We start from the raw sequence: 17,658 nt of genomic DNA on the forward strand, positions 1-17,658 counted from the left end.
TTACCGATATTAATCGCAGTTTCTTGTTTGTCTCCTGTTAACACCCAGATTTTGATTTCGGCCTTCAGCAGTGTAGCTATGGTTTCTGGAACCCCAGCCTGCAGACGATCTTCGATGGCTGTAGCTCCAAGTAACAGTAAATTCTAGGTCAGAAAACATCATCAGTTAGAGGACTGCTCGTCCTTAAGAGCAGACACTCTGGCACCCCTGGTGTCCCTTACAAACTAATGTCACCTAGGTATGAACCCCTCACACACCACTGACCACGCTGAGCCACTCAAGACACTCCCACCAATCATTCCATGGTTCGGGGGTCAGGGGGGTCATGTTCAATCTTTGTCAACTTGACACAGGCTACAGTCACCTGGAATAAGAGCCTCAACTGAGAAAACGCCCCCATCGGATGGGCCTGTGGGCAGGTCTCTGGTGCATTTTCTTGACTGGTGGTTCAAATGGGAGAGCCCAACTCACTGTAGACAGTGCCACTCCTGGGCACATGGCCCTGAGTTCTATAGAAGGCAGGCTGAGCAAGCCACAGGGAGAAAGCATGTAAGCAGCATTCCTCTGTGGCCTCTGCTTTAGTTCCTGCCTTGAGTCCCTGCCCTGACTTCCCTCCATGGTAGGAAGCAAGTGAAATCCTGAGTGAACATGTACGCTTTGACATGGGCACAGCCATGCCAAGAACCAATGCTTCGGCCCATCGCAGAGACAAAGCCTTGCCTGGGTGAGGCTCAGATGAATAGCAAAGCTTTCCTCTGGTCCCAGTGCAAATGTTGATGGTGTGTGCAAAAATGTCTACTGCAGCTTTCTCCACCAGGATAGTTATGGCCCGAGAACTGCTCCCCGACAGAGTCTGCAACTACTGAGATTAGCTAACCTGCCTCCTTGCTCATCTGTATACAAAAACCGTATCTCCTCGTTTGTCTGTATGTTCTAACCCACCTCCTTCATCATCTATCCACAATAACCCATGCCCCTTGTTCAACTTACATAATAAAGACATTGCACTCCCAACATGCCGCAGCTCCTCCAAGCCAGCGTTCAGACCGCCCAATCCAATCCCAGCCCTTCCATGTCCATGTGTCTGTGTGTTTGTCACTTTTCCTTATCCCCTCACTGTCCTGGTGATGGTTTGGGAACCCAAAGCTGCGCAAAGGCACAGCAGTCCACGAGAGACTCTAGCCTGTAAGCTGGAGTAAACCCTTTCCTCCCCAGGTTGGTTTTGCTCATCGTGTTTATCACAGCGACAGAAAGCAAACTGAGACACTGGGCACATTAGCATACACACAGACACACACACAGACACACACACACACACAGACACTGGGCACATTAGCATACACACACACACACACACACACACACACACGTGTGTGTGCATGCGCTCACTCACAGTATATATGCACATGAACAAGAACGTACATGCAACCCAGCATATTGACTCTCTGTCTCTGCCTGAGAGTAGACCACACATTGGCCCAGCCGCTGAGTTCTGTGAGTGGAGCACTGTGTATGTGTGTTTGCATGCGTGCGTGCGTGTGTGTGTGTGTCTGTCTGTCTGTATGTGTGTATGTATTTCTTTGTGTGCACCCACACAAGCCTGAGGACAACCTCAGGTATTATTCCTCAGGTGCCAATCTCCTGCTACCGCTGTTTTGAGGCAGGGTCTCTCAAAAGTTTGCAACTTGTCACATAAGTTAAGCTGGCTCACCCTTATGTCCCAGAGACTCTCCTGTCTCCACCTCTCCAGTCCTGGGGTCACCAGCAGGTACCATCATACTCCGCTTTTTTCTTTTTGACACAGGTTTAGGGAATCGATCTTGGTTCCGTGTGCTCGGAGGGCAAGTACTTTAAGATGAGCCATGTCCTTGGTCTGTACGTACTAGTTTTGACCAGATAGCTAAGGTTTACATTAATACCTGACCTCAAGGAGGGTAGAACTTTCAGACAACCTAACCTGAGACCACCCCAGAGCAAAGGAATGGTGAAAAACTGAGAGTCCACAGAGATACTTAGAGAAACAACAGTATCCCAAGACACAAATGGATTCCTATCCAAAGGTTCTGCTCAACAAGTGAGGCCCCCTTCACTGGGTAGACTCTTCTACTCCCCCCTGCACTTACCTTCTCGATGATCTCATAACACTCTTCCAGCCTCTGGGCTCTGTCCTTCAGGATGATGCTGGCCTCTTGATAGACTTTCAGCCACTCCTCATACGCAGCCTCAGTGAGGTCTGCATAGGCCACACACAGAGTCCGCAGGCCTGCAAGACAGCGCAGGAAAGGGGTAAGAGGCAGAGCACAGCCCCGCGTAGGGGACATCACATGGCACTTTTTGTGTCAATGTGCTCAAAACTTAAAGAGGCCCTCTGCTTCTTTGGTCCTCTAATTGAACAACTGCAAAGCTACAATGGGAAGATTTACAACATCCTACTACAATGGTTAATCTTGATTGTTAGCGTGATGTGATGTGAAGTCACCTAGGGAACAAACATCCGAGTGCACCTGCGAGGAGATTCTAGGTGCAGGTAGGAATGCCGATTCTAGCTAGGAGTGGTCCTGCTCCATGGGCCATGTCCTCTGTCCCAAGCAGAGAGAGGTGAGAGCCCGCTTTCATCTCACTTTGCTTCCCAGGATGCAATGCGAACAGCTGCCCCAGCTCCTGTCACCGTGCCTTCCCAGCCACGATGAAGTGTACCCTCAATCTCTGAACCAAAATAAACCCCTTCTTTCTTAAGCGGCTTTTGCCAAGTATCTTGGTGTTAGCATTGAGAAGAGTAACTCATACCCTCTCTCCCCGCCGGGTTTTCCTATAAAACAACACACACTGTCCTTCCCATGCATTTAGGAGTGCATGAGATCGCATGAGTGAATTTCCTACTGCAGAGAGATACAGGATCTGTGTAGCTCACGTGTGTGTGTGTGTGTGTGTGTGTGTGTGTGTATGGGTGTGTGCCACAGGCAGGTAGGAAGCAAAGGAGTCAGGAAGCCCATCTCAAGACATCAATACAAAGTCCATTGTGCTACGCTATGGACGAGCTGGGCTCTCCAGCAGCCATGCCCTCACATGTGTGCATCTGTGTCTAGACACAGAAGCATACCACAGTGAGAGAGCAGCACTCGGCACGTATGCAGCCATCATCACGTTCACTAGCAGGAAAATCCAAAGGCTTCCAGAGAGTTCCTTTCCTGCTCATCGTGAATAGGGAGAACTATTACCTGCTTAAGTCCTGGACATGGCAGTGATAGCACCAGGTCAGAGAAATGACCCCTCGAGTAGCCAAGAAAAGGGACAGTGTAATTCTGTATGCTGTGGGTCAGCTGCCTTCTGTTTTAGGGCCACTTGTCACATAGCAGAGTTGAACGCAGGCAACTGAGGTTGGGCTCTGCCACTTACTTCCTCACTGTCACATGATGTGGGAGGGGACAAAGGAAGGCAGCTGAAACAGCAGTCCTGGGAAGCAAGCGGCTCTATATGAGAAGCACACACCTGTTCGACAGCACAGCTGCCCACCCACACAGCAGCCACGGGCACATGAAGGCTCGGCTGCATGGTCGAAAATAACATCCCAAAACTTCACTTACCTTCTGTGGCAAAGTATTCCAGGTGGCATAACGTCTCCTCCATGTACTTTGAGTCTTTTGAGAGTCTTTCAAAGATTACATTATCCTGTGAAAGAAGAAAACACTCACGGAGACTGGCAAGGCCCAGAGGACATCTGCCAGTGGGCACATTAAACAAGGTTTTCTTTCCTAAGTGTTTACCTAGCGTACATGAAAATACTTGACTGGGCAAAGAGTGGAGCTCTCAGTTGGGCCAAACATGAGCTTTGTAAAATGTACCCAACAATACCAAAAGGGACAGCAATTGGGAGATTCTGAGAGCAGAGACACATCGAGGCTACTAGAGAGAGAGAGAGAGAGAGAGAGAGAGAGAGAGAGAGAGAGAGAGAGAGAGAGAGAGAGAGAGAGAGAGAGAGAGGGAGAATCCAGGGTCAGAGGACAACCTGCAGGAGTCAGTTCTCTCCTCCCAGCAAGTGGCTCAAAGGATCTATTGAGGTGATCAGGCTCAGCAGCAGGCACCCATACCTGCAGAGACAGCTCTGTTTGTTGGTAGATTTTTGTTGTTGGTTGGTTGTTCCTTTGTTTGTTTGCCTATTCTTTGTTTGAGGCAAGATCGCACTGGAGCCCACAGATAATCTGCTTGCCTCTGCCTCCCAAGTGCTGGAATCAAAGGTGTGAGCCACCACACCCAGATAATTTATTAGTATTTTTAATTACAGGTGCTCACCTGGTAACATCTTTATGCAGAAGTGAAAAGAGTAAAGCGTATACCCTAAGTTACTCAGATACAACCTCAGTTGCCAATAACAGAAGTTCCCCTAAGCAAAGTGACCACAGGCCTGGAGCTCTTGCTTTTGACTCCCTTTTGATGAGCAGCAGCCAGTTTGGCATCACCTGTAGCTCATCCTGACAGGCAGGAATGGGTGCCTGTTTGCTCCTGATAACCCTCTACATAAATAAGCATCTCAAAACACTAACCACTTTTTAAAACTAAACTAGTTTGTTGGAGGAGGGGGGCAGGTTTGAACAGCACTAACCATGCAAGAATGTGATGAGAGTTGGCAGCATTTTCATGCCAACACTCTCCTGGTGCCATAGCCTTTCTCTTCCAGCTGCTGCCGCTACAGCAAGCAGCACACAAACAGAGCCTAAAAACAAGGTCATATGGCACTATGACCTCGATGGCCTTATCCTAAAAGTAGGATTCTTTTGTTGGTCCAAATTTAAAGCCTTTAAACGCCACATACATAGCTTATCTTCAGAAAGCCCTAATCATAATGCATTCCTAACCGTGACTAATAAAGGTGAGCAAGTTTCGCAACTCATCAGTGATCCAGGTTCAGTATCTTACTCACGGCAGAATCTCAAATTCAGTCTGATGATTAGGCACTTCACCGCACAGAGCCACCATGCAACAGGATACAATTTTACCACTATATAATTCCCAAGCAGCAATAGCTTTCCTTAGCACTGACACCTCTGGAGTTTGGTTAGGAGTTAGAGATACTGGAGGCAAAGGCCGACCTAGGAAAGTGGCCAAAAGGAGTCTCTCTCTGTCTCTCTCTCTGTCTCTCTCTGTCTCTGTCTCTCTCTCTGTCTCTCTCTCTGTCTCTCTCTGTCTCTGTCTCTCTCTGTGTCTCTCTGTCTCTGTCTCTCTCTGTCTCTCTGTCTCTCTCTCTCTGTGTCTCTCTGTCTCTCTCTCTGTCTCTGTCTCTCTCTGTGTGTCTCTCTGTCTCTGTCTCTCTCTGTCTCTCTGTCTGTCTGTCTGTCTGTCTGTCTGTCTCTCTCTCTCTCTCTCTCTCTCCCTCTCTCCCATGAATTAAAAACTGAATCATAGCAGGCAGGAAGAATAACTACTGGGGAACCAGCAACATCAGCAGATAGGACAGTGATCACAGGTCAACATGGTGCCATCACCTCTGTAGACACCAAATAATGGTGGCAAAACCAGATCTGGAACCCTTGCTCCAAGGAGGCTGTGTGGCACGGAATGGATTCTGTGTGGCACGCCAGGGACCTAAAGCTCACTAGTGCTAAAAGCAGGTTTTTCACTGCCCACTCTTACCTAATGCCACCTTGAACCCGTGCTCTCAGTGGCTTGCTAGGGCTCTGTTTCAGCTTTGGGCACCACCACAGTGGATGCATGAACAGCAGTTTGGAAAGCGATACATTGGCAAAGCAGCCTCCAAGAAATTGGCCAAGCCCCACACACCACTGATACTTACGGCTCCCTTGCAGTAGAGTCGAAGTTGTCCTGATGGTGTTCGAACAATGACAGACATTCTTTTTCTATCACTGTAATAGTATTTTTTTTTTAAGGGAAGGAAAAGAAAAGGAGAAGGGAGAAAAAGACCATTATTAGTTGGCTTTATAGGACCCAGGTCCAATAACTGAACACAAGTCAAAACAAATGGTGCCAAGCCTGGACATATCAAGGCCCATTTCTCCACAGCTTTTCCCCCAAAGCAAAGGTTCAACTGTATACCTGACTTGTTTATACCAAGTGGACAGAAGCCTGTATGCCTCGCCCTGCCATAAGGACTCACTGCACAGTTGACTGCGAATGGGCCAGATGCGGGACATTTGTGCATGAGCTCTGCACTCTGAATCACTGCCAACCCTTTGGATAACCATCCTCTATCGCACAGCACCAGAGCCATCCCTCCTGAACAGCAAGCTGGGAGAAGCAACACACATCAACAGCTCCTTGCACGGCTTCTTTCCATTGGAGAAGGAAACCGCCAGTCCCTAGACCCGCTTCAAGTAGCACCAGACACTTTTCCCTCCTCTCACTGCAGCACAGACCCTTCCACACACATTTGTCATCGGGCTCAAACCCACTTGCTGAGGGCTCAGTGTCTTCTGCTGCCTGAGGTCCTCTGAATGCTCTTTCCCACCTCTGCAGTGTTGACCCACTTCCCAATGACCACCACGCCCAAGCACGCGAGAGCTGCCATTCTCCCTCCCTCTAAGCATCCCTATGCTTTGCTGACACTCCCTTCAGCTGGGACGCATCCTCCACCCTGTGCCTGTTCCTCGTGGTGACTCCTACAATCTATCCCACAGCACGCTCTGGGATGGTCCTTCACTCTCTCTAGCATGTTGAGTGTTCACCGCATTGTTATGTGGGCTGCTTCAGCTTCTTAATGTACAAAGGATATGACTACAGCTACTCCAAGGAAATCTTACAGAAGGGAATGCTGCCGGGAGAATGATGTATCCAATGTAAAAGACTCAGAATCTGTAACCACAACTGGCATCTCTTCTCATCTTTACTCTCCCAACACTTTAAACACTAGACCCTTGTGTTTCCATCTGTAGTCATCTGTGGTTATTGCATTGCTTTCTGCTTCCTCTTCGGCTGGCTGTTAACAGCTCGCTGCAGTTAATGCAGCACAGGGCAGTTTCCAACAGATGTGTCAGGGGCTGGAAAGATGGCTCAGTGGACAAAGTGCTCACAGTGTAAGTATGAGGACCAGAGTACAGTCGCCAGCACCCAATTAAAGCCGGGTGTGGTGGTATGTTTCTATGACAGCAACAGACAGGCGCTGGCTTTCCACTGTCCAGCCAGCCTCAACAGTGATTTCTAGACTCAGTGAGAGACTGTGATGGCTATCTGTCTCAAAAACCAAGGTGGAGGGTGACGGGGGAAGACACGTGATTTCTACTTCTGGCCCCCACGTGCACAGGGATGGGAGAGCACACACATGTATACAACACACACACAGACACACACAGACACACACACACACACACACACACACACACACACACACACACACGAGGAGGAGAAGGAGACAAAAGTCTAAAGGGCTGGAAGCTCCACAGAGACACACTGTCACCATGTGTGTATGAACCGCCGCCATCATCTGGTTTCCTATAGCTTATCCAACCCCAAGGGCTTCTCAGCTACAGAGACAAGCTCACAGCTCTCAGCAAAGTGTCAGACAGGAAAACCTTCCCTCTGAGAGAATATAAAAACATTCCCCCTTTCAAGTTATTTGTGAATAATTTAACAAAAGTGTCTAGAAAACTAAGTATTTTCTTTTTTTTTTCTTTTTCTTTGTTGTTGTTGTTTTTTGTTTTTTTTTTTTTTTTTTTGACTGTCCTAGAACTCACTACTTCACAGGCCATGCTTGTCTCAAGCTTAGGGCAATCCTTCTACCAGAGTTTTTCAGAGGCTGGTACTTTGTGCCTGAGTCACCATACCTAGCTCCATCTATTTTCAATATCAGGAAGGGGTGGTCTGGAGGCAAAACAAACAAACAAAACATGACGGGACTTTGCTCCAGTACTAGAGGGCAGCTCTGCGGGCGCCATTGTGCAATGCTGCCCCTCTGCCCTAGTACTGACCATCCAATGTGCATGAAGAGAGAGACTTATTCAGACATGGCTCCTCGGAATAAACGATGAATGCCACGAAGGAATGCCCTGCCTTATTCTCTAAACCATGCAGCCATGTCTGCGGCCGATGATGCAATAACACTCGGCTCTAGGAGGCTACAGGCAAAGGAGGATGAAGAGGTTTAACACTGCTCTCAGAAGAAAACAGGGGAAAGCGGTCAGCTGCACTCCCTTTAGTGAAATCCTTCGATTCTATGAGGAGGGTTGTGGGAGGAGGGGCACTTATCATGATTAATTCCTAAATAGAAATCATGCTACACAATCAGTAAAACCTGCAGGTGAAGCAGTTAAGTACATATGACATGCTTCGTGCCAAGTGTAGGAAAGAGAAACATACCTAGAAAATTCCAGAACATTGAGGATTCCGAATGTCTGTTCTTGTCCCATCTACAAAACAGAAAAAAGAAGGAGAGGGGGACTCTTACCTGAAGTGCCAAAATGTTAAAATCTCAAATCAGTCACCTCTCCTAATCACATGTGTACACCGCGCGCGCGCACACACACACGCACACGCACACACACACACCTCCACTAGCTCTCTCCACAGGCATCCAGGGTCTGGACTGTGTTCTCACAGTCTGGTGGGGTCAGAGCGCCCTCTTCTGGTAGCAAGCTCTCATTTTCCTTCTGTGACAGGCTCCTAACTGCTGTGTGGCCACTTCAAAGCACTGAAAAATCAAAGCTGCACAGCAGCTTCTGAAACCTCAAGCCAGCTCTGTCTATGAATGTAGAGATCCATACATTTCATCATATATATATTTAGACCACCACACCGTTACCATCATAAAAAAAAAAAAACTAACAAGTTCAGGAGAGCACTGCCAAGAACACTTTATGTAAATATGTAAATATGAGGTGACCAACGGAGACTATGTGCCTCAGAGACCCTCCAGAATTAATGAGTGAATAGACATTTTTAAAAAGGATTTTATTAATCAGGGCCTCCAAAAATATCATTTTAATACTTTGGTAAGATCCACTGGCTAGCTGCGCCCCTTTGGGACACCCTACTACAGTCTCTTTGGGGCGGGGGGGTGGGGGGGGTGTTGCTCAGTTAGCTCCCTTTGTTAAATAGCCTGCTTGAAGTGACTGTGATTCGCATCTGAATCCTCTTCTTCAGGAAGGCAAGAGCTGACCGAACCCCTATAATAACTTTAGGTGGAGAAAACACGTATCCAGGTAAGAGAGATCTGGAACTCTAATGTTTTTCTCTCCTAGCCGGAGACGGATGCCCAGTAGCTTGAGGTCCTACTGTGCAACCATGAGACTGATGAGGCTACAGAGGTACGGAGTCGGCCGTAGAAACAGAGGCAGAGGGTATGGCTTTAGGAGAACAGAGAGGAGACTGTCAAAGTCCATTGCTGTAGATAATTTCATGTAAGTGAGTGGAGGATCATGAGGATCATGCGGCCATGGTGTTTCCACAAAGTATTTCTAATGTAATCTTTCATATGCACCATCTTCCAAAGTGCCAGGCCCCCTTACCGCCTCGATGATGACCGAGTACGGAGTCCTGCCGGTAAACACGAAACCAAGCTTCTTAGCGCCTTTGACCAAAGCAGCTTCGTCTGCCAATGACAAGCCAACGACACACAAGTTCATCCCTCATTGTGATAGAATTCTGCTAAATGCCACGTTTCAAATTAAAACCCATGATGATAGGCGGGGCTTGGTGTTATGTGCACAATAGCAAGGACTTGAGACAGACAGGCTCTTCCTGCCATCAGGGTTTGAAATAGGTGCTTCTTCTGGATGGACGGCGGCGTACCAAAAACTAAATCACCAGGAGGACCACAGTGGTTTACACTCCCCCATGCTCTGCTGTGATGCCCTCAAGGAGAACTCCCACTGACGATCTGTCAGCCAGGCTGCGCTTTAGTTGCAGCACTGTGCGATTTGGACCACCAGGAAATGGATGAAGGGCAAGTGCTTTGATGCCCCACGGAGTGTGGTGGATGAGGTAGCCAGGGAGGCAGCCTGGTTCTCTCCTAAAAGAATTTTCTAGCTCAAGAGTGTGTGCCAGGATGTGCAAGATAGCCTGGGATCCTCCTTGCCACCTGAGTACTATGAGAGTCCGGACACCCCCATACTAGCTCTCCCGGGGAGAACTATAATCCTGAACCTATAATACCTACAATCATAAACTAGAGACAGGTCAACAGCAAACAGCAGGTCTTGTGGGGCAAGGTACACCATAGCATCCTCCAAAAACAACTGGAAACACCCAAGTCTCCAGGGAAAGAGCCAACCAGGCACTTCCAGCAACAGCCCTCACCTGGTGAGGAAGCCTGGTAGATGATTTCATCTCCATCCTTCTCGGGGACGACGGTGTGACACACAGCCAGCAGGGTCAGGAACTCTTGTATGCAAGGGGCTGTGGGCTAAAAGCAGAAGGGCCCAGTTAGCCAGTGGAATCAAGCCATCGCCTGCTCAAAGAGCCAGCGAGAGGCCAGGCAGAGTGGCACACACTGTTGATCCCAGCCCTTGGGAGGTACAGGCAGGAGGATTTCTATGACCCCCAAGGCCAGCCTGGTCTATATGGTGAGCTCCAGGCTAGCCAAGGAAATAGGGTGAGACCTTGTTTCAAAACAAGAAAAAGAAATCCAGCCAGACTTTGCCATTTGCTTTTGCACAGAGTCCAGAGGCTCAGCTGGCTTACTTTAGGCCAGCGGTTCTCAACTTTCGCAATGCTGTGACCCTTTAATGCGGTTCCTCATGTGGTGACTCCCAACCCTAAAATTATTTGCATTGCTACTTTATAACTGTAATTTTGTGACTGCTATGAAACATAATGTAAGCACGTGCGTTTTCTGATGGTCTTAGGTGACTCCTGTGAATGGATTGTTTAACCCACAATGGGGTCATGACCCACAGGTTGAGAACCACTGCCCTAGGACCAGACACTTGTTCTACATGGAACCCATCTCCTGCCACTCTGGTGTTCAAACAAGTCATATCCTTTTTCATTTGTCCGGTAAACTAGCCTTGGTAAACATTCTAGTCACTTCCCCCAAGCCCGTTGTTCTGGGCTTCAGAGTACAGTCACCTTGTGCCATCACTGCCCTTCCCACCCATTAAGCTGGCTGCTCTTCTGAGTGTCTGATCTCTCTAGTATCCACACCTAAAATCTGTGACATCCCTGTTCGGTCTTTTCCTGTCACCCCTTAAAGAAAAGGGATCCTATGATTTTAATTGAAATCTTAGAAATCAGTACACTTTCGCATTTACTGAGGATTTCTAAGTCTTATAAAACTAGAACCTGGCTTATGTATTGTTGATTTATTGGCTCAAACATACTCAGGGGTCTAGTGTGCGTCAAGCACTGTGTTTGCCAAGGTTTGGAAGGCTGAATACAGGCACTGTGGGCCAGCTGAGCCAACCAGCACTGCGACTGCCCTCCTGAACTTTGGTCCCCTTCAGGATGTGAGGCCAGTTAACCAATCGGACTGGAAGCAAACAACTAGTTGTTATAACCTTGTAGCTGGTGGACTAAACCAATGAGGTCATTTCCTTTACTCCACTCCCATTTTTTTTTCTGTCTTATCTGGCCTCCCAATGTACTCAAAACAAAAAAGCAAAACAAAACAAAACAAACAAACAAAAAACCCTCCATCACTGCTGCTGCACACAGGACCTGCGATCCAGTAAAAGCTCTCCACTCCCTTTTACACAGGGTTTAGAGCCTTAGCTGAACCCAGGCCCCCCATGGCCTGCCGCCTCTAGCTCAGTCCTCTGCATTTTTTTTTCCTTCATAGACTCTATTAAAATTAATAGTCTAAAGAATTTTCCTTATAGCTCCCAGGTCACATTCTATCACCGAGGGAAGTTGAGGCAGGAACCTGGAGGCAGGAACTGAAGTAGGAGCCATGGAAGAATGCTGCTTATTGGCCTGCTCCCCATGGCTTGCTCACTTGCTCTTTTTAAAACATGGCTTTTCATTTTTTGAAATTAAAATACAATTGCATCATTTTCCCCCTTTCCTCTCTCTAACCTCTCCCGTGTTACCCACCTCCCACTCTCTTTCAAATCCTTGGCCTCTTTTTCTTTAATTTTTGTTAATTTTTTTTTCTTAAATGTATAAATACAACCTTCTCAATTCTTACGATGGTACTTGCTGTGTATGATTTCAGGGCTGACCACTAGGTATTACAGAAAACCACAGTGATGAAAATTCAGAGAACACGTGACAGTGTGGCGATCAGCTCCAACGGATACGATAGCACAGCTCGGCGCAGGATCGTGGTTGGGGAGTGGGGAGGTTCTAAGAGCCAGTGGAACAGGAAGTCTGTGAGACTGTCTCCTAAAGAGCCAGGGAAGCTACAACCATGAAGTCTCAACAGTATGGATGCCTAAATAAGACCCGAACAATGGCAACACCAATACACATGCTAAGAAGGAAAGAGACAATCTCATTCATGGGGGCCCAACCATAGACTGAGAACTATAGGCAAGCAAGGGATGCTGAGCAAGACAGAGAGTCTTCTTCGGGAAATAGTTCCATAATTGATTATAAGCTTGTGCGCGTGTGTGTGCGTGTGCACGTGTGTGTGTGTGTACATTCATATATACACATTCACATATATACATTCATGTATGTATGTATGTATGTATGTATGTATGTATGTATGTGTGTATATCAAGACTTCAGGCCAAGAGTAGCCCCACCCACAATAGGCTGGACCCTCCTAAACCATTCATCAATCAAGAAAATGCCCCATAGGATTACCTACAGGACAATCTTATAGAAGAAGCATTTTCTCAACTGAGAGTTCCTCCCCTCACGTGTGTCAGTTCACAAAACACTATCCAGCACAACAGACATATATAGTGGCCTACGGACTTCCTTCCCCGTTGGTTCCCACTGGACACAGTTCTCCTGCCCATAGAACCAACACTCCAAAATTGAGGTTCAAAGACAAGAGCAGGGCACAAACATCCCTTTTCTGATATGCAAGCAAGATGCCTTGTTGGGGGCACCACAGACCGCTCAGGTGGAGGTCAGCCCCAGGGATGAGTTGTCCTGATGTTACTGTTCCAAGTGAGGCTGTTGTCACCTGCCCGGGCACTGCATATAGACCAAGTGTCCAGACCAGATGGTTGCAGGGTAGCTGGCAGGCTCACACAACCCAGAGATCCCTCATACCTCCTCTCAGCCTTTACTGCCCCTCACAGGTGTCTGGTTCCTGAGAAGAGTTAAGCATGTTTCTGCAGTGGGCTGCCGGCGAAGGGGCTTGGAAGCCTAAATAGGAGGGCCAAGGGAGATCTCTCTGTGCCTGCCCAAAAAGCAGTCCATTATTTCAAAGAAGGGCAGAGGTAATAACCAACTGAGGACACTGAGCTTAGTTTAATGTCACCATTGTCAAGGTGACATTGGATTTGAGGCATGTTCCGCAGAAGAAAACTCAGGTCTGATACTCTAAGCCTGGACAAGTCCTTGGCTAAAGAGTTCATGGGTCCTAGGGTGAAGTCATCAATTGTTTTGCTGACTGGTCGGGTGGTCAAACTGCCTTCTGAATATTGATATTTTTATTTTTTATTTATTTTATTTTATTAATTTATTCACATTACATCTCAATGGTTATCCCCTCCCTTGTATCTTCCCATTCCTCCCTCCCTCCCATTTTCCCCTTACTCCCCTCCCCTATGACTGTGACTGAGGGGAACCTCCTCCCCCTGTATATGCTCATAGGGTATCAAGTCTCTTCTTAGTAGCCTGCTATCCCTCCTCTGAGTGCCACCAGGTCTCCCCATCCAGGGGACGTGGTCAAATATGAGGCACCAGAGTACGTGTGAAAGTCAGTCCCCACTCTCCACTCAACTGTGGAGAATGTCCTGTCCATTGGCTAGATCTGGGTAGGGGTTCGAAGTTTACGGCCTGTATTGTCCTCGGCTGGTGCCATAGTTTGAGCGGGACCCCTGAGCCCAAATCTGCCTATCATAATTTTCTTCTTGTAGGTTTCTAGGACCCTTCAACTTTGCCATTCTCCCATGCTTCTCTCATCTAGATATTTTTAACAAAGACATAATCTACCCTTTGCCTTGGTCAGGGTGAGACCAGAGACTCTCACAACTGGTCCAAATGCTGAGAAATAACGATTGTGAGTACTCAGCCCTAAATGAGTCATCACTAGGCATGTGAAATACCGTCTTCTGGATATGACAAGGATATTCCACTCTTGAACTCACTGCAGCCACGCTTGCCTACATGAGGCTTGTAGAAGACCAAGCCAGCATCCACCACATAAAAACAGGGAACTGCTCGTCACTCTTTGTCCTAGAGGTAAGAGGCGCACTCACATGTTGGTCCTCGATGTTCTTTAACAGCCTGGGGTCATTAAAGTCGCACGAGTCACTGGGGCAAGCAGCCATCCGGCTGAAAGAAAGAACAAAATTTATTCATTCGATTTAAAGGTCCCTGTCCAGCTGGGTCCCACCTAAAAAGAATCTGCCCTCGGAAAGAACACTGAGTAAGAACCCACAGTCTTATATTCTACACTTAGGGATCTGGAATACTGAGTTTTATGTCAAGCTTTAAGGTCTCTTAAAAACTCCTAAACTTTGCTATGAACAAACTGGGTTACAAGTTCTTATAAATAGCAACAGATTTAAAGGAGAAATAATTGCAGAGCAGCAGTGCCACACACCTTTAATCTCGGCACTCTTGGGAGGCAGAGGCAGGTGGATCTCTGTGAGTTCAAGGCCAGCCTGGTCTACAGAGTGAGTTCCAAGACAGCCAAGGCTACACAGAGAAACTCTGTCTTGAAAAATAAAAAAGGGGGGATCATAAGCTATATATACGTCAATATTATGACTGTCGTGTGAATTGGTCCTCAAAGAACAACCAGGCAAAATAAACAAACAAACAAACCAGAGGGAGGACTGCACTGTGCTTCATCGTTCATGGCCAGAGTGCATGTGAAGAAGAGAAGAAAGCAAAAAATTGGAAGGAAGGAACTGTGTAAGGCAGGTGTGGGCTATCACACCAGAGCAACTGTGCAGTTGAAACCCATTCTTCAAGACCATGAAGGGCAAGTTGATGTCAGTCTTAGTTATGAATGGGTATCACAGATTAATACAGCAGATAAAACAACAACTGATAGTCTCTGGGGAGGGGTCTTATGAAATGCCAGAGGATACCCCATGGAACATGGAAGCTAACGAATGGCACTATGGGAAGGATGCAAAATACCTGTGATGGATGTCAGGTACTGTGAGGGGCATGAGGTACCTGTGATGGATGTCAGGTACTGTGAGGGGCGTGAGGTACCTGTGATGGATGTCAGGTACTGTGAGGGGCATGAGGTACCTGTGATGGATGTCAGGTACTGTGAGGGGCACAGGGTACCTGTGATGGATGTCAGGTACTGTGAGGGGTGTGAGGTACCTGTGATAGATGTCAGGTACTGTGAGGGGCGTGAGGTACCTGTGATGGATGTCAGGTACTGTGAGGGGCACAGGGTACCTGTGAGGTGAGAGATGTGAGGTACTTGAAAGAAACATGAGGTACCTGTGAGACACAGGGAAAGCAGAAGATAGGACAGACTTCAAGCCCACATGTAATATCCCCCCATCACATGTAGACAGTCAACACAACCAGAAAAAATGTAATGTTCCCCCTGTAGAGAGGTCAAAACAGAGTAGTCATGAACCTAGATTATCACTCAGTGCTCAAAAGAATGAAGCTGCCAAGCCAAGAAAGGTGACAAAGGAACATCAAATGCAGAATACTATGCAAAAGAAGTCAAGTTAAGCAGGCAAAAGTCTCCTGAAATTATCGAGAAAGCAAAACACTAGAGACAGAAAACAAAACAAAAAACCAGTGGTTACCAAGGGTGGGGTGTCTAAGACATTGGGTGGATAGGCAGAGCAAGGACTTTGGGGGCAGTGGAAACATTCCCCATGGTGCTATGATGACAGGCACATATCAGTACACATGTGTTCATGCTCACAGGATATGTAGCACTGAGTGACCCTGATGTCACACGTGGGCTGTGCTGACCATGAGCTGTCAGCACTGGCTCCTGGGTTGTACTGAATACACTGTGGTAGGGAACTTTCAGGGAATTCACGGAGTAGGCAGGGCTTTCATCATTGTGGTCATCAGGTGAGGCAGGATTTTATGGCAAATCTCTCTGTGATTTTACTGTGAAATCAAAACTCCTCTTTCAAGAGGCTCCATTCCCACCACCCACACGGTGGCTCACAGTTGCCTGTAAGTTCAGTCCCAGCTGATCCAACACCCTCCTCTGGCCAGCTGAGGGGACTGCATGCACATAGAACACAGAGACACCTGCAGGTAAACCACTCACACACACAAAATAATAAAAATAAAAATAAATTGTAAATATGAGCACACAGCCAGTAGTCACCAAACAGACAGCCTTGGGGGAATGGGCTGGCTACACCAGGGCAGAGGGAGCTGAATCTCCCCCAGGGCTACAAAGCCCTATGGTGCCTATAATCTTTAGTTAGTATAAAATATTATTTTCAAATACAGAACTTTTCTAAAAACTAAGTAAAAATGTTGCAGGTGGCTAGAAGAGGGAAGGGCTGGATAAGGGGCAGGCTGTTGCTGTTAAAAGCTCTGCGCTGTGGATCTAAACCGAATCTGAATTTAAATCTTCCCCTGGCTCTTTTTCCAAACTAACATGCTCACACTTTATATTTAGAACTAAAACTGTCCTGATGTGTCCCCACTAATGCTACAAGACATGCCGGACTCTACTTACCAGAAGTCGTCTGAGGACGGCTCTCTGGCTAGTTCTGGGAAGTGGCTGGCAGGAGAAAACAGAGAGATCAGGAGTCTGATCCAAACACAAACAATGGGCGATTCTCAGAGTGCACATACAAGCCCACAGGTGCCCCGGGACCTCTCAGTAAAGCTGAAGAAACAAATTCTATGTTAGCCCTTTAAAGATTCACTGGGGAACCCATTAAGTTTTAAACACAACTTAATAGAAACCACACGTCTGAACCCCTGAAAACACGTGACAAAATGGCGAAAACCATGCTTTGTTGGGAGGCTAGCAATGAGGTTTTCCTATAAGTATTCAACACGCACTCACCCGTAGGTTACGCCGGCAATGCTACACTTCTTGAAGTTCATGATGTTACACGTGAGAGTCCCAGTCTTGTCAGAAAACAAGTATTTTACCTAAGCAGAGAAGGAACAAAACGCACGTCAAGAGTAGAATACTGGGAGATGGTTCAGAGGTTAAGAGCATGGGCTGCTCTTCCGGAAGACCTGGGTTCGATTCCCAACACCCACAGGGTAGGCCGCAACCATCTGTATCTCCAGTTCCAGGGAATCCAACACCCTCTCCTGGATTACAGGAGCACTAGGTATTATGCGGCACACAAACATACATACAATCAAAACACTCATACTCATAAAATAATTTTTAAATGGATGTAATAAGATGTGAAGATAAAGAAATGACGTTGTTTGTATATCTGTAAATCTTCATGGAATTTAAAGGAGAGTCTACAAAAATAAACAAATCAATCATAAACAATGTACTTTAATTCATAGGCCATTCACAAAACTTTTTCTGTTACTAATTCTACAACTTGGGTAATAAAAAAATAAAAATAAAATAATTTCCCATAATCCCCCTGGCCACTGTCTCTATAAGCATCACCACGTGTTACACAGAATTTCAGTGATATGTTTCATTCTCCCAAGTTCCTT

At 47.1% G+C, this 17,658-nt stretch overlaps 1 protein-coding gene across 1 annotated transcript in view; it reads right to left on the reverse strand.

Moving 5' to 3' along the window:
* Positions 1-295: 295 nt before the first annotated feature.
* The window catches only part of Atp8a2 (ATPase phospholipid transporting 8A2), a 29,970-nt gene continuing 12,607 nt past the window's right edge, over positions 296-17,658 (reverse strand). Inside the window, exons 6-15 of the mRNA XM_051160576.1 lie at positions 17,033-17,121; positions 16,697-16,741; positions 14,265-14,340; positions 10,243-10,348; positions 9,453-9,535; positions 8,305-8,354; positions 5,789-5,858; positions 3,585-3,669; positions 2,124-2,263; positions 296-364 (exon numbers count right to left, since the gene is read on the reverse strand). Of these exons, the coding sequence (XP_051016533.1) occupies positions 296-364; positions 2,124-2,263; positions 3,585-3,669; positions 5,789-5,858; positions 8,305-8,354; positions 9,453-9,535; positions 10,243-10,348; positions 14,265-14,340; positions 16,697-16,741; positions 17,033-17,121 (813 nt within the window). The remainder of the gene's footprint in view (positions 365-2,123; positions 2,264-3,584; positions 3,670-5,788; positions 5,859-8,304; positions 8,355-9,452; positions 9,536-10,242; positions 10,349-14,264; positions 14,341-16,696; positions 16,742-17,032; positions 17,122-17,658) is intronic.

This window comes from Acomys russatus, chromosome 18 (genome assembly GCF_903995435.1).
Source record: "Acomys russatus chromosome 18, mAcoRus1.1, whole genome shotgun sequence".
Classification (NCBI taxonomy): Eukaryota; Metazoa; Chordata; class Mammalia; order Rodentia; family Muridae; genus Acomys; species Acomys russatus.